The 18,915-nt window shown below is 37.2% G+C and overlaps 1 protein-coding gene across 2 annotated transcripts in view; it reads left to right on the top strand.

Annotated features, from left to right (window-relative positions):
• Positions 1–18,915, top strand: part of LOC122146944 (protein TANC2-like) — a 102,729-nt gene that overhangs the window by 47,527 nt on the left and 36,287 nt on the right. For both annotated transcript variants that reach the window (XM_042767113.1, XM_042767112.1), the window contains one exon: positions 18,099–18,155. In XM_042767113.1, coding sequence (XP_042623047.1) covers positions 18,099–18,155 — 57 coding nt within the window. The remainder of the gene's footprint in view (positions 1–18,098; positions 18,156–18,915) is intronic.

Genomic DNA, 18,915 nt, shown 5'->3' with positions numbered 1-18,915 from the left:
GACACAAAAAATAACTTAATTAGTCTTAACTAGGGCTGGGTATCGAGTGTGATTCTTTTTAGGCACTGACCAAATGGCCTCGATATTATAGAGTATCGAAAAATGACGTTTGGTACCAAATATTGATACCTAAGGGGTTAAACTCATCAAAGTCAGTGAGCTAATAAGCATGCAGCATGCTTTATGTGCCCAAATCAGTGATTGGCTCTGGCGAGGGGTCAAGGAAAATGCATGTTACCTGACCATTCACGCACACTGTAGCATCAGGCTACATATGACAATTTATAAAATTTATGCCATGCTTTTACTCAAAACTCACTTTAAACCACCATTAAGTGTTTGTGTTAACTTCTGATTGCGGTCTAATGTGAATTTTGTTCATAAAATGTTGCAGAAATGTTATTTGTAGTCTATTTCAAGCTAATCGCTACACATGCTTAGCATTTTTCATGTAAACTCCCTGTATTGTTATAAAAATAGGCAGAATCTCATGAAAATCACAGACAAATCATACACTGTCCTGAGGACATCATCAGCGAAGATAGGGCTTGTCTGTCTCCTGAAAAAGAGGACGTGCTAATTTTTATTTATTTATTTATTTTTAAATAAAATCAGTGATCCTCACATAGTGACACATTTTGCACTGAAAACTTTTTATAAAAACTATTTACACTGATTTATGTTGGTTACATTTTGTTCCTTGGTGCAGTGGCTCAGGAGATGAGTCTGTAAAAACCTCAACAAACTGAAAAAAAAAAAAAGGTTTATGAGGTAATGTGTAATGTACATTTTTGAGGTAGTGTGTAATGTGATCTTTTTAAAATGGATTTAATAAAATTGGTATCGAAAAAAGTATCGTTCAGGAACCTGTATCGAGTTATCGTATCGATACTTTTTCAAGAATTTTTGAATGATACCCAGCCTGGTCTTCACTATAACCTGCCAAAATAAAAGTTATGCTGAACTAAAAGAATTTTTAACAAAAATATATTACCATTATACAGTAGAATGTACTTCTCAAAGTAACAACAACAACAAATTTTTAAACAATTTTTATGGGAATATCACACATTTTTCGTGGATTTATGATTTAAAATGTAAATCTCTGTTATGCAGAGATTGTAGAGTATTGTAGAGTAGAATTTAGCAGTAATAACAACAACAACAATAATGATACAGTTTATTGAAACAATTTTTGTAAGGAATATTACACAATTTTTCATCCATGTTATTGTTACGATGGAGGCATTGTGACAACAGAGTTGAGGATCCAAATGCAGGCTTTATTATAGAGAGTGGTCAAACAGGCAGAGTCCAGCACCAGCAAACAATAATGTCCCAGGCAAAGACAAAGAGGAATCCGAAACAGGTAAAGGTCAGGGCAGGCAGCAAAACAATCAAAAACCAGATAAACAGTCCAAGGTCAAAAACAAGGAGACAAAGCAAATGAACATGGATACAAGAAACAGGATAGAGACTAAACAATAATCAGCCAAGTGTGTGTGGATGTGTGCAACCTTTATAGTGCGAGACTGATGAGGTGATGAGAGACAGGTGATTGCAATTAATGAGGAGTCCTGGCAAAGGATTATGGGAAATGGAGTCCAGGTTGAAGTGGCAAGAGTCTGGAATGGAGTGCCCTCTAATGAAGCTCACGGGCACTCCAGCTAGAGATCGTGACAGTTATAATTTAAACAGTAATTCTTGGTTGTGTCTCTGTTGTTTGCCCCCCCCCCCCCCCCCCCCCCCCCCCCAAAAAAAAATAAATAAATAAAAGGATTTGTTCAAATTTTATATGATTACTTTTTAAAAAGATTAATTAACAACTTAATAAAATCAAGTTTTATGAGTTCATTTGATTATAACAGTTTTTAATAGTAAAATTTAAAATCATTTATTAAATCAAAAGACAAAATCCAGAAAAATGTAAACAGACAAAACAGAATTTCTGGGGAAAAAATTAAATAAAACATTTCATAATGCCATCTTGTTAAAATTGTAATAAATTATTACTTTTTTTTTTTTTTTTATACTTTATGAATTGAAATGATCTGACATCCTTTTTATTATGAAATTTAATTAAATCATTAAACACGGAATTCAGAAAAATGAAAACAATGCTGAATTTCTGAAAAAATAAACATTTCATAGTGCCCTATTATTGTTAAAATTATAATAAACATAATATAATAAATATAATATAATAAAAGTTTCATTAATTAATTTCATTACATATTTAAAGATTAATATCTTAATAAAAATTGTATTTTATGCATTCAGTTGATTACTATTTTTTGTAGTAAATTTATATTAAATCATAAAACACAATGCAAAATAATTAAAACAGACAACTCAGAATTTCTGAAAATAAATACAACACATTTCAAAATCCCAAATTGTTGTTTAAATTTTAATAAATTTTTGATTTATGTTTTAACTTTATGAATTTGATTGATTTGACATTCTTCTTTATTATAAAATTTAATTAAACCATTAAACATGGAATTTAGAAAAAAAAAAAAAACAATGCTGAATTTCTGAAAAATAAACATTTCACAGAGCCCTATTATTGTCAAAATGTTAACAAATTGTTAAAGTTTCATGAACTCAATTGATTACACACCTTTTTTTATTATTAAAATGCAATTAAACCATTAGAAACTGAATTTAGAACAATTAAAACAGAAAAGACAATTTAGGAAAATAAAAAAATCTAATGGATTTTCTTTCAAAGATTTGCTAAGGTTTCCTGTTGGACCAATTCAACCTGTGCACACTGACTCTTGGACATTACTGTGATTCCCATACAGCTGTTACTGCTGTAAAACCAGACATTCGCTCTGACATGGTACCGATAAGCATTTGACCTTGCTATTTTAATGTACTTTCGAATTGTTAGTAGTTTCAGAGTTCTCATGCTATGTCTCTCTTTCTTTATATACACCTATAGGACCCACATACATTAATTAGCAATGCTTCATGGTCTCTCTTTGCCTGTTAAGTGCCCTTGACCCTTATAATGATGACATTCAGCTATATAAAATGCCACTTCACTACAAACTTTTCCACATATTTCCATCTGCTTTTTTCACTCTCTCTTCCTCTAATTGCCTTTTTCTCTTTGTATCACCTTGCTTTGCATCTTTATGTGTACATGTACTTCAAAAATCGTCCAGCCTCATGTATGAGGACAGATGTGATTGTGTGTGTGTGTGTGTGTGTGTGTGTGTGTGTGTGTGTGTGTGTGTGTGTGTGTGTGTGTGTTTGTGTGTGTTTTGAAAGTGCAGGAATGGACAAATGCTGTTAATTTCAGGTGGAAATCACTTTGTGTTGATGTCGGATATTTTGGATTTAATCTATTGAACCAGATCGAAAGAGGCTTGGAACCATCAAGGACTTTTGTATTGAGTCCGAGAAGTGATTCAGTCACATTCAGGGAAGATGAGATGAAACAGAGGGACATTTCAAACATTGAGAAGAAAGGTCTGTGTCTTTTATCTGTTTTGACAGTGTGTGTGATCAAAGCTGAATTTTCAGCATCATTACTCCAATCTTCAGTGTAACGTGATCCTTCAGAAATCAAATCATTCTGATATTATGATTTGCTGTTCAAAAAACATTTATAATAATAATAATAATTGTTATTATTATTATTAATATTTAAAAGCAAAAGGGCAGAAGAGAATTCTTAAAAAAAAACATTAAAAGTCTTACTGTTCAAAATCTTTTGACTGGTAGGGTATGTTTGAGCAGTCAGAGGTGTGTCACCAAACTGTTTAAGACTTTATTACTTTTTTTGTTGTTGTTTTATAATTTGTTTTTACATTTTTTTTTTTGGCTCTCATTTTATTCATTATCAAGATTAGTCATTACGCCACAGGGTTTTAAAAGCTGTAAAGACAGAATAAAACAGACAGTGAACCAGTAGTTCACAAGTAACTTTTTCTCCCAAAAATAACGAGTTTAGATTATAGTTTATGTGAATGTATTATGGCAGTCAAGGGGAAATAAAGATGTCCAAGATGATAAAGAAATAATTTTATTACTTTACATTTTAATTATATATTATTTTTGGTTATGTTTATACGGTTTTGTACAAAAATGATAATATTAGGCCTCTGATTTAAACGCTTGGTTTAAAGTGGCTTGTCTCCTTTAAAACTTCAGTACAGTTTAGACGCCCACTGCTATGATTGGCGAACATCTTTAGATATGAAATTTACATATGGAAACTTTTGCTATATTTTCCCTTTTATAGCTGCCAAGATGAACTAATTGTGAAAATTTAGATCCACTCCCTTTTTGAGCAGTTTGCTGAGTAACAGTGCTGATCACTGAAGCCAACCATAGTCACAAATGCAATGATCTCGCCATTGCAACTCGATTTCTGCACTCTCGAATGCTTTCATAATAACTCACACAGTGCAAAATAAGAGATACGTAAATAAGAGATTAATTGAGCAGTGTAGACAGTTTCATTGATTATAATGGGAGTTTCTGTGACTGTGAAAGTGATCGACAGCTCCAGTCATTATAAAGGGAACCGTCATTGCCCAAAATCAAGAACAATTTGATTCTCTTAATCTGCATTTACTCTATGTGTCTTATATCTACTTCATGTTGTCTTTTTCTTTTCCCTCTTCATCATTTGTAACCTCAGCATTCCCTCTACAATCACCGTTACCTTTCAATGTCTGCTCCTGCACAGCAGGTATATCATGTGTGTGTACTCCTGAGCCCGTTCCAGTCCACGAGTACGCTCTCGAGCTTGCTCCTGTCCATTAACCTGGACCAGAGTCCAATCAAGTCTCAGAACTCAGTACTGTATTGATGCCAACCTGTGAGTTCCCTGCTTGTCCTGTCTCGATTACTGAAGTCATCCTTGAGCATCCAGCCTGTCCTGTTTTGACCACAATGGTCACCTGTGAACCCTCACTCTGCCCTAAGACATTGGCAGGCCAGCTGGCACTCGAGGTGTCCTCAAACCTGTCACCAATACACTTTATCTCAATCCATCAACAACCCCTTAAAATCTACAGGTGATTTCAAGCCAGCAAGTACTCCTGATGATTGTGAGTCAACCGTTCTGCCTGGGTTTTGAGTCACCTGCTCGGATGTGGTGGTCTTCGGCACCGCCTTGGATCACTTGCTAAGCCAGGGTCTCCTACATCACTGTGGTGTTCCAGCTCCACCCTAGTGGTCGTCTGCTCTGCCCTGCCGATCCATGATCCTATCAGCTCCGACCTGGCTTACTGCTCTGTCGGCTCCGTCCTGGTTTGTCGTGGTCACCCTGGAAGTTTCCTAACTGTATCTCCCAGTTCACCTGCCTGTCACTTGCCACAGCTCGAAGAAGCCTTCCCACCCTCCCTACTGGATTCTGTTTTGCACGAGGTCGCGCCTTCTGGAGTGCTGTCACAATCACAATCTACATTCACCAAGCCTGTCACCTCAGCACACTACATTTCCCAGAGTCCCTCCTGCCTCACACCTGTTCACACTTGATCACCACACCGGTCTATTGAACTGCACACAACATTCGGACACAACTGTCGCGACACAGCTCAGTACAGTACGGCTCGGCACGGTTTGAGTTTCCACTGCAGTTTAGTATCGATTTAGATATTCACATGTTGTTATAGTTGCGACTGCCTCTACTACCACGACTCCTAAAAAAAAGGTTTTCATTCCGTGTCGCCCTATTAAGCTCTTGCTGGATCCGCTACTCTGCTATCAACGAGAGGAACATCTGTACTTCCGCAACATACAACAAACTTTTTGGTTGTTAAAAAAGGTGCGCTCATTCAAAACAGTTGCGTTCGATCCTTCGCTGGCTGTGCTGATTTAAATCTAGCGGTTCTTTTGTGTTTGTGTCACAAGTTCAGTGTTGCGACGATTCTCTCCGGCCAATCCATGATCAGCAGAGTTTACACATCACGTTTTGGTAACGGTACGGTTCACTTGGAACCTCAACCGAGGTGGTACTAAAAAAAGTACCAGGTACTGTACCCAGTGGAAAACCCCCCAAAAGTGAACCATACTGAGCCGTACCATGCAGTGGAAAAGCGCCATATGATTACACTAATCAGCACCTCTCTACAAAAAAAGCCAACACCAAACACACACTCTTTGTCTGGTCTCGTCTAGGCCTGTTACTGTTACCAGCTCAAGACTTTTATTGTTCTTCATACTTTCTTGCTTGCATCGCTGCTTTTCTGAATGGCCTTTCAATAAAGATGTATTTGTTGACGTTACCAGTGTGTCATCCTCTTCTGTTATTGTGATAGTCTGTCATACTGGAATATATCAGGTTAGGGGCATGAATATTGATTTTTATTTGAATAATTATTGTAATGTTTGTTTGGCAGGCTAGCTTACTAAAATCTGTGTTCTTTCTCATCTCTGTGTTTTGTGCATTTCTGTTATAGAAGCACTTTTTTGGGAGAAAAATCAATGCAGTATATTGCAATACTCTTTCCTCACAATACTGAATTGATTTTTGCCAGAGTTTGCTAGAATTAGTGGCATCAAATCTATAAAAAGTATTTGAAATTTTGTGGAACTTAGTAGCAAGTATACTAGATATTTATGAAATAATTACTTAATATTAATAGTTACTTTTTACACTTTTGGGCAGGCACAAAGTCTGTCACTGGGGCGGTACCTTTTCAAAAGGTACACATTTGTACCTCTTAGGTACTAATATGGTCACTTTAGGTACTAATATGTACCTTTAAGGTACCAATATGGACTCTTTGGGTACAAAGAGGTGCCTTTTGAAAAGGTACTGCCACAGCGACAACTTTTGTACCTTTTTGCTATTGTCTATGTCAAGCCCCCCCCCCCCCCCCCCCCCCCCCCCCTTAGAAACAACCCTGGCATTATTTAAATTTAATTTTATATGCTTATCTGTTGTTGTTTAATCTGTTTCAGTTTTACCAACTTGATCGCATTATGTCAGTCAGGCATCTCTTCCTGTCTAAAAGGTGGTTCTTGGCAAGAATAAGCTGCAGTGTGGATCAGACCTTATGCTGTTTAATTAAATGTCTGGCTGAAAGAGACTGCCTGCTTGATTGAAGGTTGGATATAACTCATGAAATTTCAAAGCAATGCCATATTAACTTCTTACTTCTGTGATGAAACATATTGCAACACTTGGTACATCCAGCCCTTCACTGAAAGCACAATAGGCATTGTATCATGGGATTCCGAGGTTGTTCCCACATCTACGCCTTAGTGAGATTCTTAAAGGAATAGTTCACCCAAAAATTAAATTAGCTGAAAATGTACTCATGCTCAGGCCATCCAAGATGTAGATGAGTTTGTTTCTTTATTGGAACAGATTTGGAGAAATATAACATTACATCCTCTGCAGTGAATGGGTGCCGTTAAAATGAGAGTCCAAACAGCTGATAAAAGTCCATCAGTTAATGTTTAGTGAAGTGCTATTATAGATTTTGGCCAGAAGTTAAAATGCCTTGGATGTTTTTTTTTTCTTCAGCTTTTGGCTTCACAAGATGTTAATTGATGTACTGGAGTGGTGTGGATTATTGTGATTTTTTTATTAGCTGTTTGGACTCTCATTTTGACGTCACCCATCGACTGCAATTGTTCCTTTAACAATTTCTTTCACTGCTTGTTTCTCAGGATGCAGCTGTGTGGTACTGAACTGCTCAGATTTTCTTACACTCACAGAAATAAAGGTACAACAGCTGTCACTTGGGCGGTACCTTTTCAAAAGGTACACTTTTGTACCTATTAGGTTCTAATATGAACACTTTAAGTACTAATATGTACCTTTAAGGTACCAAAATGGACCCTTTAGGTACAAATATGAGCCTTTTGAAAAGGTACCACCCCAGTGACAGCTGTTGTATAGTATCTTTATTTCTGAGAGTGTAGAAACCCCAGTGGTGGCTAATGCACATTCAGTAGGGATTTATCCTATTGTATCAGGCTTACATCCTTTACATGTATTGGATTGTATCAGGCTTGCAGTAACTGATCGATTAGATTATCGATGTACAGTATTAAATTTCCTCTTTCTGTAAGCTTGGCTCTGACATACTGTAGTACAATACCGGACATTTGTCATCTGCCTGCTTGGACGCATTAATGGCGGTTTCTGCCGAGGACTGACATATCTTGCTCGTGTTAGCAGTGTAGCTGTTCTGTGCGCCTGCTGATTGCTCAGTCCGGTCTCTGACGCACACACTCACAGAAATCTGCGTCACCATAAGGAACCAACAGAGTAACGCTTCTCTCATAGACATACACACTCTAATATGGCCAGCAAGCCCAAAATATTGCACTCATTAAAGCAGAATAGCTCAGTTTTTCATGTCCAGTCCTGGTTCTTTCTAAATGTTAACCTATTAATATAAATATATTATTTTCTAAATGTTTACCTATTTATATAAATATATTATTTTCTAAATGTTAACCTAATTAAATATATATATTTCCTTCTAATTGTTAACCTGTTTATATACAGTAAATATTTGTTTGCGTCCTTTAGTTTTATGATTAATTTATTTAAAAGATTTTATATGTGCATTGCCCAATGAGACCAAACACATTGCTATCAGTGTGTGTGTGTGTATTTATTTATTTGTGTATGTATGTGTTTAAAAGGTACCATTCAAATATATATATATATATATATATATATATATATATATACACACACACACACACACACACACACACACTGGCCACTTTATTAGGTACACCTTGCTAGTACCGGGTTGGACCCCCTTTTGTCCTCAGAAATACCTTAATTCTTCGTGGCATAGATTCAACAAGGTGTTGGAAACATTCCTCAGAGATGTTGGTCCATATTGACATGATAGCATCACACAGTTGCTGCAGATTTGTCGGCTGCACATCCATGATGCGACTCTCCCGTTCAACCACATCCCAAAGCTGCTCTATTGGATTGAGATCTGGTGACTGTGGAGGCCATTTGAGTAAAGTCAACTCATTGTCATGTTCAAGAAACCAGTCTGAGATGATTTGAGCTTTGTGACATGGTGCATTATCCTGCTGGAAGTAGCCATCAGAAGATGAGTACACTGTAGTCATAAAGGGATGGACATGGTCAGCAACAATACTCAGGTAGGCTGTGGTGTTTAAACAATGCTCAATTGGTACTAAGGGGCCCAAAGTTTGCCAAGAAATTATCCCCCACACCATTACACCACCACCAGCAGCCTGAACCATTGAGACAAGGCAGGATGGATCCATGCTTTTATGTTCTTTACGCCAAATTCTGACCCTATCATCTGAACGTTACAGCAAAAATCGAGACTCATCAGACCAGGCAACGTTTTTCCAGTCTTCTATTGTCCAATTTTGCTGAGCCTGTGTGAATTGTAGCCTCTGTTTCCTGTTCTTAGCTGACAGGAGTGGCACCCAGTGTGGTCTTCTGCTGCTGTAGCCCATCTGCTTCAGGGTTCGACATGTTGTGCATTCAGAGATGGTATTCTGCATACCTTGATTGTAACGAGTGGTTATTTGAGTTACTGTTGCCTTTCTGTCATCTCTAACCAGTCTGCCGATTCTCTGACCTCTGACATCAACAAGACATTTTCGTCCACACAACTGCCGCTCACTGGATATTTTCTCTTTTTCGGACCATTCTCTGTAAACCCTAGAGATGGTTGTGTGTGAAAATCCCAGCAGATCAGCAGCTTTTGAAATACTCAGACCAGCCTGTCTGGCACCAACAACCATTCCACGTTCAAAGTCACTTAAATCCCCTTTCTTCCTCATTCTGATCCTCGGTTTGAACTTCAGCAAGTCTTCTTCACCACATCTAGATGCCTAAATGCATTGAGTTGCTGCCATGTGATTGGCTGATTAATAATTTGTGTTACCAAGCAATTGAATAGGTGGACCTAATAAAGTGGCCGGTGAGTGTGTGTGTGTATATATATATACCAGTCATGCAGCGCAAAGGAATCCAGGTCAATATATTCTTTTTACCAATTTTGAAGCATCAATACTTTTATTTATCGCAGGTTATTACGTTGAGTAAAAGTGCCAAAAGATGTACAAAAGATTGCAAAATGCAAGGAAACACTGTTTAAATGCTTTTAAACTGGCTTTTTATCAAAAAAATTTTGAAAAAAGGTTTCCGGTTTTCACAAAAATATTAAGCAGCTGTTTCTGATAAGAATTGATAAGAGTAACAATATAATGAACTGTATAAATATATAATTTATCTATATAATATATATTAATTAGTATTAATTATAAATATATTATAAACAGAAAACTGTAATTTTAAATAGTAATTATATTTCACAATAATACTGTTTTACTGTATTTTTGATCAACAAGAAAAATAAATATGGTATTGGTAATGTTCTACCTTAAAATTATCCGTTAAGTTTACTTTACTTCCATTAAACCTAAAACACAACACAATGCAATGCAAAGTGTAATTCAAAATATTTTGCTTTTTTCTTGTCGTTTTATGTTTTTTCCATGCATTGCATCTCAGTATAGTGTGTATCTCTGTTCATCAGTGTAAAGGTAATTGTGTAAGTCATGACAGCGCTGTCACACTGAGGACAGACGTCTCTCTCCACACAAACACACACACACACACACACACACACACACACACACACACACACACACACACACACACACACACACACACAAGCTTTAACCTTCACAGCTGAAACATGAAGGCATGAGAATAATGGGAAAATAAAACAGCACTAGTTTAACAAACCACAGGAACACATCGATGCAACGACTACTAACAGTAACCCATAAGAAACTACAGTGGGATAGACAGCAATAGCAGCTGAAACTCTGACCTCCAGCCATTTAAATGGCTGTCAGTGTAAACGGCCTGTAAAGAGGAATGTTGCTGTGATGAATTTAATCTGATGGCCATATTTCTGTCCTAACTGAGGCCAGCACAGCCTCTCCAGACCTTCAGTGCTGTATATTCAGTGCGTCTGAAGCACATGGAGCTAATGAGCCTCTGAATCTGCCCCAGTCCTGCTACTGTGTTGCTAATCTTTTCCAAGTGGTTGTCAGGGTGTTGCTTTATTGTTGCCAAGGTGTTCTGTGTGGTCGTCAGTGTGTTTCTGTGCTGTTGCTAGGTTGTTCTGAGTGGTTGTCAGCAATTTCTGTTGCTAGGGTGTTGCTAGCAGCATGATTAAAAAACCAAAAAACCCCAAAATATTTTAATTGTTGTAAATAAAAAACTTTAACTGAAATTATATATAAGTATTTGATTTCAGGTAGCTACCAAGACATATCTCATTTTCCTTAGAAATAATTAAACTAAACTGAAACTGAAATAAAAAAGACATAACAAAATTGCACATTCTTAAACTAAAATAAATAAAATATATAAAAATAAAAACTAATTCAAAATAGTAATGAAACTATAATAGTACCTCGATGATACTAAATTATTGTCTTCTCTTCTCGTCTCGTCTCGTCTCATCTCATCTCATCTCATCTCTTCTCATCTCTTCTCTTCTCGTCTCATCTCATCTCATCTCATCTCTTCTCTTCTCTTCTCGTCTCGTCTCGTCTCGTCTCGTCTCGTCTCGTCTCGTCTCGTCGTCTCGTCTCGTCTCGTCTCGTCTCTTCTCTTCCTCGTCTCATCTCCTCTCGTCTCTTCTCTTCTCTTCTCTTCTCGTCTCTCCCCTCCTCGTCGTCTCGTCTCGTCTCGTCTCGTCGTCTCGTCTCGTCTCGTCTCGTCTCGTCTCTTCTCTTCTGGGGAAGTCGTGGCCTAATGGTTAGAGAGTCGGACTTGCAATCCAAGGGTTGTGAGTTCGAGTCTCGGGCCGGCAGGAATTGTAGGTGGGGGGAGTGAATGTACAGCACTCTCTCCACCCTCAATACCATGACTTAGGTGCCCTTGAGCAAGGCACCGAACCCCCAACTGCTCCCCGGGCGCCGCAGCATAAATGGCTGCCCACTGCTCCGGGTGTGTGTTCACGGTGTGTGTGTGTTCACTGCTGTGTGTGTGCACTTTGGATGGGTTAAAAGCAGAGCACGAATTCCGAGTATGGGTTACCATACTTGGCTGTATGTCACGTCACTTTCACTTTCACTTTCACTTTCACTTTCTCTTCTCTTCTCTTCTCGTCTCGTCTCGTCGTCTCGTCTCATCTCTTCTCGTCTCTTCTACTCACTAAAGCTGCATTTATTTGATACAAAATACAGTAACAGTATAATTGTGAAATATTATTACAATTTAAAATAACTGTTTTCTATTTTAATTTATTATAAAATTTTATTGTATTCCTGTTATCAATGCTGTATTTTCAGCATCATTACTCCAGTCTTCAGTGTCACATAATCCTTCAGAAATCATTCTAATATGCTGATTTACTGCTCAAGAAACATTTCTGATTATTATCAATGTTAAAAACAGTTGTGCCCTCTTTATAGTGGAAAAGGTTTCAGATAAATCAAAATGTTCTTCAGACTAGAAATGATTCTTCTATGGCACTGCTGCGAAAAAAAAAAAAAAACCTTTTGGAAACTTTATTTTTTATTTTGATTATACCCCTGAATATGCTGTCTGAGACCCTATAACAGACCCTGTTCACCCTGCCTTGAATGTAGTGGATCCACATTCAGCCTGTCAGCACACACGTCAGCTTCTCTCCTCTCCACCTCCACGCTCTTGTCCTCGTCTGCTGGGAGCAGATTGAAGAGCAACTCATTTGTGAAGAGGACCTGTTGCTGAGGCTGACAAGTCCATCACTGTCCTGTCACTGCCAGCAGCTTGTCTGTGCAGAGTTTCAGTAGGTGGCAGATCCAAAAAATCTGCCTGATGGACGAGTCTGATGTGTTAGTTCTGCTCTGCTGTAGTCACTTGAGATGAGCTGGATCATCTGTCCTGCTAGTCTGCCGAAACCTTCTTTGCGGTTTCCTCCATAATTGCACAGATGGCCATCTACTTATGAGGCATTATGAATTTTGAACTGTTGGTTGCAAGTGTTTAAACGTGTTTTGGCACACTCTTTCATTGTTTTGTATTAAAAATATAAGCAGTGAAGTTGTTTTAAAATATAAATATTTAAAAAGAAGACCACATGATGTGACAAACATGCAGAAAATAAATAAACACAAAATATTAATTTTAAAAAGAATACCACATGATGTGACAAACATGCAGAAAATAAATAAACAAAATATTAATATTTAAAAAAAAAAGTTTGTCCACCAAATCAAGGCCACATGGTGTGACAAACATGCAATAAAGAAACAAATGAATAAAAACATGTGACATCAAACCAAAGGCATGAGGTGTGAAAAACATGCAGAAAACAAATAAACACAAAATATTAATATTTAACAAGATTTTGTCCACCAAATGAAGGCCACGTGGTGTGACAAACATGCAATAAACAAACAAATAAATAAAAACATGTGTCCACCAAATCAAAGGCATGAGGTGTGAAAAACATGCAGAAAATAAATATAATTAAAATATTATATAGATTATTAAATAATATATTTTTTAAAACTATGTCCGCCAATTCAAAGACATGTAGTGTGGCAAATATGCAAGAATGAATGTTTGTCAATGAAAAGTAGATATGTTCAAAATAAAAGCAGTGAACTGGTTTTAATAAATGATTAATATTTTAAAAATCTTTTGTTTGTCAATTAAAAGTCATGCAGTGTGACAAACATGCTAAATAAATAAGCAAATAAATAAATAAATAAAACAAACAATATATTAAACAGTATATTGCTGGTTAGAAGATTTGAAACAATTTCACAAACTTTGTGATAAGTAGATGCAAAAATACAAAAACCTATTGTGTGATTATTGCTGTAATTATTGGACGTCAGATCTTTAATTGTAGTTTGCTGAAACTCCAAACCAATCATTCTAATGTGGCATTGTTTAATGTCTGGAAATATAATTAGTGCAAATGAAAAAGAATAAATAAATAAATGTTTGCAGACGTATTCAGCTCCTGTGCTGAAAAAGCCCCAAGATTGCCCAGATGAAACACACAGGACACAATTATAACTAGAGCACAATTGCCTTCTAATTGGCCTCTACCTGTGAATAATTAAAATAGCTGTCGCTTTCCTGGATAAAACACCCACTGTTCAGGGATTGTTCAGCCTGTGAATCTGAAAGACAGCTGTGAAAGAAAATAAATGAACACACACACAAAAAAAAGTTGAGATGAAGTAAACCAAAAAGAGTACAGGATAAATATTATATATCAAAGCACTGAGACACTGCTGAAGAAGTGCCTCATCTTTTTTTCTGAACAAGGAGACTTGTCAAACAGCACATAGAGTTCAGTCATCACTTTGAAGAAGCTACAGAACTTGGTATTTGAGAAAGGAGTCGTGATATAATAAATTTACAATGTGTGTGGCCCAAATCACCCTAGAAGCATGTGATTCCAAACAAAGGAATAGTTCTCCCAAAAACGAAAATTTGCTGAAAATTCACTCACCCTCAGGCCATCCAAGATGTAGTTGTGTTTGTTTCTTCATCATATTTGTATAAATGTAGCATTGCATCACTTGCTCAGCAATAGATCCTCTGCAGTGAATGGGTGCCGTCAGAATGAAAGTCCAAACAGCTGATAAAAACATCAAAATCCACAAGTAATCCACAGCACTCTAGTCCTAAAGTATGGATTATGGACTGGAATTAATAGTTTGATGTTAAATACCTCTTAATGATGGATTTGTTTCTTACAAACACGCAGCTTTTTGTTCTTTGCAGAACATCTATTTCAGATATTTTTATAAATACTATGAGATATAGAGCTTTAAAATACACAAATAAAATATAACACAATTTCAGTGTAGGATCTGTAATTATGTAAAATGAAAAGGAAAAAAAAGAAATTGCCCGAACATTTTAAGCACTGTATTAATGCATACTTCTACAGAAAGCTTCATATTCTGTAAATGTGCTTCCATAAATGGGAATATGTGTGTGATGGATGAGATGATGACTAAAGTGAATGTAGATATATGTGCTCTTGTCTTAACAGATGTCTGTTATAGCTTTATCACTGATGATTCATTCAAGTGCATCTGTTCACTTTAAAGTGAGAGTGCTCAGTAACACTTGCTGTAGCACTGACACACAGGTGATATGGACAGAATACAATCAATCATTTCAGTGAAGCTGTTAAGTTATTAAATTATTGTCTGTGTGTTGCATTGACAGCCTTGAGTTAGCATTAGAAATTTTCTTGATTTTCTGTCCCGAAGGCTAAATACATTAGAATAAAAAATAAATGTGTTTTGGCTCACAGGAGCTTTTTTTAATTTAAGATGTTAAATTAATTTAAAATTATCAGTAAAAACATGTAAACAAAACTTTTATGTTTTAAATAAATTCTTTATATCCTAAAAATAAGTATGTTGTTTTAAGAAAAATATTAAGCAGCACAAGCTTTATTATTATTATTATTATTATTATTATTATTATTATTATTATTATTAAATGTTTATTGAGCAGCAAATTAGCATATTAGAATGATTTCTGAAGGATCATGTGACACTGAAGACTGGAGTAATGACGCTGAAAATACAGCTTTGCGTCACAGGAATACATTTCATTTTAAAATATATTACAATAGAAAAAAGTTGTTTTAAATTACTCTTTTTACTGTATTTTTGATTAAATCAATGCAGCCTCGGTGAGCAGAAGAGACTTATTTCAAAAACATTGATAATCTTGCCAACCTCAATCTTTTGAACGGTACGTATATTAAGGAAATACATAACATGAATTGTCATTGTAATTAAATTTTGTCATGAAATATTGTCATACTGGTATAATCTATGAAGTACTTGAAGAGTTTGTATGACATTTGTAAAAAAAGAAAATGATAAAAGTTAATTTTACTAGTGTTTGCAAACAATTTGTCTGACTTATTATAAAAGAAAACTGAATTAATCTGATTATTTCAAAAATGTTTCACAATTGATTAAGTCATATTTTTTAAAATTTTGAAGCAAAGCATCTGGGTATGCAAATGACATCATCGCTGATTGGTGCAGATGGCAGGACACCTGTTGCATATTTAAATAGAAAAGGTTTGAGATAACTAATCCTGAAAGCTTGAAACACTAAAATAGACAGTTCATCATCATCATCATCATCTACAGTACAGCTGACTTTACCTTTTTGATTCGACCCAGATGTGGGTTTGATCTACATACAGCTGAAGCTGTTGTTTTGATGAATGAGTTGGTTGTTGGCTACCACACGTGAAAATTAAGATCATTACTCTCACCTGGTTATTTTATACAATGGCCTGTTTACACTCTGGTACAATTTAGTATCTCTGGTTTATTGCATCAGTAGAAACTGTATATTTCTTTGCATAATGCCAGAGAGAATATTGCACTGTAAAACTCTTCTAGATGATCGAGATGATGGCCAGTGGGAAGAAACTGTTCTTGTTTTTGCATGTTGTGTTACCTGTGTGTGTGTCTTGTGATTTTATTCCTATGCTTATCCTCAGTCTGGAGGTGTGTAAGTCCTGGACGGAGGGCAGAAGTGCACCAATTATCCTCTCAGCAGTCCTGACTGTTGCATACTTTTAATGCCTGATTTAGTGGCCGAACCAAACCAGACGGTTATAGAGGTGAATAGGACAGACTCACTGATGACTGTTTCTGTAGGCTGAGCCAGACAGCCGGTGATCTACAGATTGGGAAGGGCACAGAGAGCTGTTTTGTTTTGGTTTAAAGATGTTCAGAAATGATGGTGTTGAAATCTATAGATTCTTGCATAAGAGCCTTGCATTATCGTATAGGAATATAGCTGCAAGCAGCAATATGTGGAGTCCAAACAGAACAGGAAGAAGTAGGATATTAAATTCACAGATGTTACATAACTAATCGACTTGCAAAGACAATATAGAACTAGGAATAATATCAAAAGACAATATACAGAATTTCAAAGCAGTACAGTTCACATTCTTTGGCTTAAAGGGACAGTTCACACAAAAATGAAAGTTCTGTCAGCATTTACTCTCACTCATGTCATTCCAGCTGAACACAAAAGAACACAAAAGAAAATATTTTGAGAAGTGTTTCAGTGTTTTTTTGTACATAAATTAAAATCAATGGGGTCCAATGTTATTTTGGACCTGATTCAGCTGTTCAGCCAACGGTCCGTGGGCGTGACGTCTGAGGCTGAGGCGAGGCCAGCACTGGCCTACATTACACATGTATGCACTGGTACAGTGCTTGACCCTCAGGCTGCTAATATTCACATATCGATTAGGCTTAGTTTCCACCCTGTTGAGCACAGTGTTTAGTTTATTTATTTTTTGCATAAAATGCATTTCCTCATTTTAATTTCATTTCCACAGTTCAGACCATCATTTGTAATTCCTGTACAGATTAAACCACTTCAGAATTCAAGGAAGATTCAAAACAGCCACATTTCATGCCAATCTAGGCATCCAACTCAATGCTTATATTGCTTCACTTAATATTTGCGTTGCTCTTATGAGAGCCCCTCTGTGATAAGTTTGCTTTGTTCAGCCACAGATCAAGATCTATAAAGAGGTCTGTTCTGCAGAGATGAATTTAATGCTCATTGACGTGCCATACTCTTGTCCTAATAGGCCAGACCGGCCTCTCCAGCCCCAGAGGCCTAAAGTAATTGATCCTGATATCGTTAGCTCCATGCTAATCCATCATTGAACAGTTTATTTACAGTAGAGCCACTGTATTCTCTCTCCTCTCATACCCACAAAAGTAGAGCAGTCCACAACAGCGTGTCTATTTCCCTGCACAATGCTTCTCATTCCTGCAGCACTGTCCGTTTCCATCATCGCTCGCCGGACCAACTTTAGGCTTTATTATGGGGAAGATCAAAAAATGGAAGCCTCCCTCAGTTTCACACATGGCCACCGTGCGGGGCCAGTCACGGTCCCGGCAAAAGAGTGTTGAGGGTCTGTGCGCCGGCACTCTTTTAGGAGTCCTGCACACTAGAACCTGGTTACTGGATGCCCAGTTGGTGTATCTGCTGGAACGGACTCAAGCAGGACCCACTCCTCCTCCTCGTGCTCAATCGCTCTGCTCTTTCTCTCGCACCTCTTCTGCAGATGGCGGGAATGAGGAGACCATAGACCTGAAGAGCGCCAGCTTGGATCCCCTTCACGGTAAGCTCTGATTGCAATAGCTGTGCGTAAGGTACAACTTAGCCTAGTTACAGCTTATGCATTGCTAAATATAATTCTGTTGCATCATCAAAGGCTCTTAGGCTGCAACAAAGAGAAGTCCTGACTTATCAATACTTAGCAAAACATTTATTTTAACACATGCCGGAGACGATTACCCAAACCACCACTAAACCACACCGTCATGCCAGGCACATTTAACTCTGCATCCAAACAAGTGTCAGGTGTACGAGCCTCACCCCCTCAAGCGGCACTTAGACACACACACCACAAGCGCACACACAGCCTAAGCTGGGACATCACCCCCCCCCCCTTCAAAAACACCCAAAGTCCATAACATAAACAAAAACAACAAAAAATTACATACATCAAATTACATCAAAATAACATTCATGAAAACTTTAAAAATTATAATTGAAAAGATTCACTCCACTAACCCTTCCACCTCACCTACCCCTTCCTCTTTATCTCCAGCAATCCAGCCATTTAAGGTGAGAAAGAGAGAGAAGTCAGGAGTTGTTGAAAGCATCGGAATCAGTCAATACCAGTTCAAGGGCACCTCAGTCGTGGTATTGCCGGCCCGAGACTCGAACCCACAACCTTAGGCTTAGGAGTCAAACTCTCTAACAACTAGGCCACGACTTCAAAGAAGCATACAGGGCGCTCCATTCCACTCTCGTCTGTTTGCAACAAAACAGTGCCGGTTCCTGTTAGACTTGCATCGACCTGGATTTTAAAAGGT

Source organism: Cyprinus carpio, chromosome A12 (assembly GCF_018340385.1).
Source record: "Cyprinus carpio isolate SPL01 chromosome A12, ASM1834038v1, whole genome shotgun sequence".
Lineage (NCBI taxonomy): Eukaryota > Metazoa > Chordata > Actinopteri > Cypriniformes > Cyprinidae > Cyprinus > Cyprinus carpio.
This window is presented reverse-complemented; position numbering and strand designations above follow the sequence as displayed.